The sequence below is a fragment of the Galeopterus variegatus genome, unplaced genomic scaffold (assembly GCF_000696425.1).
Source record: "Galeopterus variegatus unplaced genomic scaffold, G_variegatus-3.0.2 Scaffold7743, whole genome shotgun sequence".
Classification (NCBI taxonomy): Eukaryota; Metazoa; Chordata; class Mammalia; order Dermoptera; family Cynocephalidae; genus Galeopterus; species Galeopterus variegatus.
The window spans coordinates 75974-79163 of NW_007733854.1; the positions used below are offsets into that span (position 1 = coordinate 75974).

The 3190-nt window shown below is 36.8% G+C and overlaps 1 protein-coding gene across 3 annotated transcripts in view; it reads left to right on the forward strand.

Moving 5' to 3' along the window:
- The window catches only part of PHACTR4 (phosphatase and actin regulator 4), an 81494-nt gene that overhangs the window by 68386 nt on the left and 9918 nt on the right, over window positions 1-3190 (forward strand). For all 3 annotated transcript variants that reach the window (XM_008592292.1, XM_008592293.1, XM_008592294.1), the window contains one exon: window positions 892-1045. In XM_008592292.1, the coding sequence (XP_008590514.1) occupies window positions 892-1045 (154 nt within the window). The remainder of the gene's footprint in view (window positions 1-891; window positions 1046-3190) is intronic.

Consider the following 3190-nt stretch of genomic DNA (forward strand, 5'->3'; position numbering starts at 1 on the left):
TCCAGTGCGCCACCAGGCCGGCCCTATTTCTTTGTTTTTGATTTAAAAACTATTCACCTAAGGCCGGCCCGGTGGCACACTCAGTAGAGTGCGGCGCTTGGGAGCGCGGCAGCGCTCCCACCGAGGGTTCGGATCCCATATAGAGACTGGTCCGCTCACTGGTTGAACATGGTGCGGGCGCAACACCAAGGGTTGCGATCCCGTTGCCGGTCATGAAAAAAGACAAAAAAGGAAAAAAAAACTATTCACTTTGATGGTATAAAAGAATATGAAGTAGAGGAAAGCTGGCACATCAGCTAAGTTGAGAAAACCAATGTGATGCTTTCCTTCAGTCTAATGAACTTATTGTCATAAGGCAAAGAAAAAAACATGTACAGTGTACGTGCCCATAAATCTTTGTAAGTAACAGAATTCGGATTCCTAAAAGTGGAAAAGCAACTTAAAAAACAGATTATAAGATGTTTTAGTGTGAAAGTCTTTATGTTTTAAGTCATAGGTCTGTCCATGCTTAGATTCTTTCTCCTCTAGAAACTATTACTAAGGAGAAAAATATACAGGTTTGATAGAAAAGAGAAGATATCTCTTTCTATCCTGTCTGAGTCCATCTGGCTAAAAAGATTTTTAGAGTTTTTTTTTTAAAGTGGTTTTTTAACACCTTGACCTTGGTGTTAACAGCACCACGCTCTAACCAAGTGAGCTAACTGGCCAGCCCTAAAAAGATTTTTAGTTGTCTTCAATTTTATACCAACCTCGATGTTTGACTGGATCATTTGAGACCAAGTGGGAAGCTGTGGTTTATATTTATTCAGACCCATGCCTAGCTCCAGGTAAGGCTGAGATTTGGGCTTCAAGAGTCAAGCTTCTACATTTTTCTTTTCCCTTTGTACAAAGGTGCTCTGGCCAACAAAGTGAAGAGAAAAGACACATTGGCAATGAAGTTGAACAACAGACCCAGTGAACCAGAATTGAATCTGAATTCTTGGCCTCATAAAAGCAAGGAGGAGTGGAATGAAATACGGCACCAGATTGGAAACACACTAATCCGGTAGGCCTTTGCTTAGATTAGCTTGATTTGATTTGATTATGCTGGTGTGTGTGTTAGATGCTTACTTTGTGGTGGAACATTCATTTATCTTTCTCTTTTAAATATATTTTTAAAAAATACATACTGGATACAGTTGGGTATTCTCTATGAATTTGGAAATTATGGAATTAGGTGATTCTGAGACCTTTAAACCAGGAGATAGATATGAGTTTGCAAAAGTTTCTAGAGAAATTAGGGTGGTTCTTAGGACAGCAAGATTCCTTTCACTTTTTTGGCCAGTTGCTCAACCACAAGATGCCAACCCAAAAAACAATCACACCCATATTTTTTATTATATCTGTTTCATATGTTCCATGTAACTGCCTCCTTTCAAAGTGTTAGTATATTTTTCAAGTCATCTGGATCCAAAAACATAGATAAACTGAATGCAAGCCAGCTTCCTGCATATGTAATACCCATAAGAATCCAGGTATATAGACAGGCGTTTGCCTGGCACAGATGTTTCTCCCAGTAGAGAGAGGAAAAGGAGATCTAACTCTTAGCATATTCCCTACAAAATAATTAACTGAGGATGTCCATTAATTAAAATATAGTTTTCTCTCTTACCTCAGACGCCTGGCTTTACTATGTTGTATGCTGCACCTAGGGACAAGTTTAGCCCTTTGTCTTCTGATAGACACTTTTTGGATCCTGAAACCATTCTCTGCAGCTTTACTTAAACATACAGAATGGTCAGCCTGTACGACCTCTATGGTCTGATTCCTGTTGAAGTTAAGAGAGATTAAAGGGAAGGGAAGTAAAAGGTCTCCCCTTGTTCTGACGTTCATAACTCACAGGTCACCAATCTGGAAATCAATTTGGTAGATGTGCATCTGAGTATGGTACCAAAAGTTCATCTTAGGTAAAGTTAAAGTGTCTGACCTTTTACATTTAAAGTGCAGAGATTTAGTATTTGTATGCATTACACATTTATTAACTCATTCATTCATTTTATTTTGAAAAACCATTTCAAACTTAAAGTTGCAAGAATATATGAAGTACTTCAGAAAGTTCATGGAAAAATAGAATTGAAAGATAATATGAATCTATCCATGAACTTTTTAAAGTACTTTCGTATGCCCTTCACCTAGAAGGGTGTTAACATTTCCACATTTGCTTTATCAATTATTGTGTGCTCGCTCTCTCTGTACACACATACATATTTTTTCCCCCTGAACTACTTGAAAATAAATTGCAGACATCATGATTCTTTACTCTTGAGTACTCATGTTTTCTCCTATGAACAGGGGCATTCACTTACATAGTAACCACAGCATACTTAACAAATTCAAGAAATTTAACATCAATACAATATTTTTGTCTCATATACCATCCATACTCAATTTCACCAATCATCCCAATAATGCCTTTAATAGCAGTTTTTCCCTAGGTCTGGTGTACAGTCTAGGACTACATATTTAATTGTTATGTCTCTTTGCTCTCCTTTAATCTGAAACAGTTGCTTAACCTTTTTGTTTGTTTTCTGTTATGATATTATCATTTTTTATGAACATAAGGCAGTTATTTTGTGGAATGCCCCTAAAGTTGAATTTGTCTGTTTCCTCATTGTGAGATTCTGGTTATGCATATTCAGCTGTTCTCATTACTTGTTTGTTGTCTTCCCCATGACATCCCATTTCTTCCCTCAGCTTGATGTAAGTAGGAAACTCATCTGTCTTGTCTACCACTATACATATTCCCAAGACCTGGGAACAGTCTTATTTCCAGACTCTTGGAAGACATGTTATTATTGCTTTAGTCACTATGTGGAGGAAACTAAAATAATCCTCCTTTCTATCAAACTGTGATTTGCAAAGATTTTCTCCTAGTATAAAAGTAAAGAAATACATGTTCAGTACTTTATATTTTTGTTCAAAAATTACCAAGAAAAGAGAAAAAAAATCACCCGTAATCTTAAACCCTATAAACCAGGGTTCAGCAAACTTTTTCTGTAAAAAATCAAATAGTATGGACTGGCCAGTTAGCTCAGTTGGTTAGAGTGTGGTGTTATAACACCAAGGTCAATGGTTCAGATCCCCATACCGTCCAGCCACCAAAAAAAAAAATTATAATTTTATAAAAAAAATGCAATGAGATATCAGTACA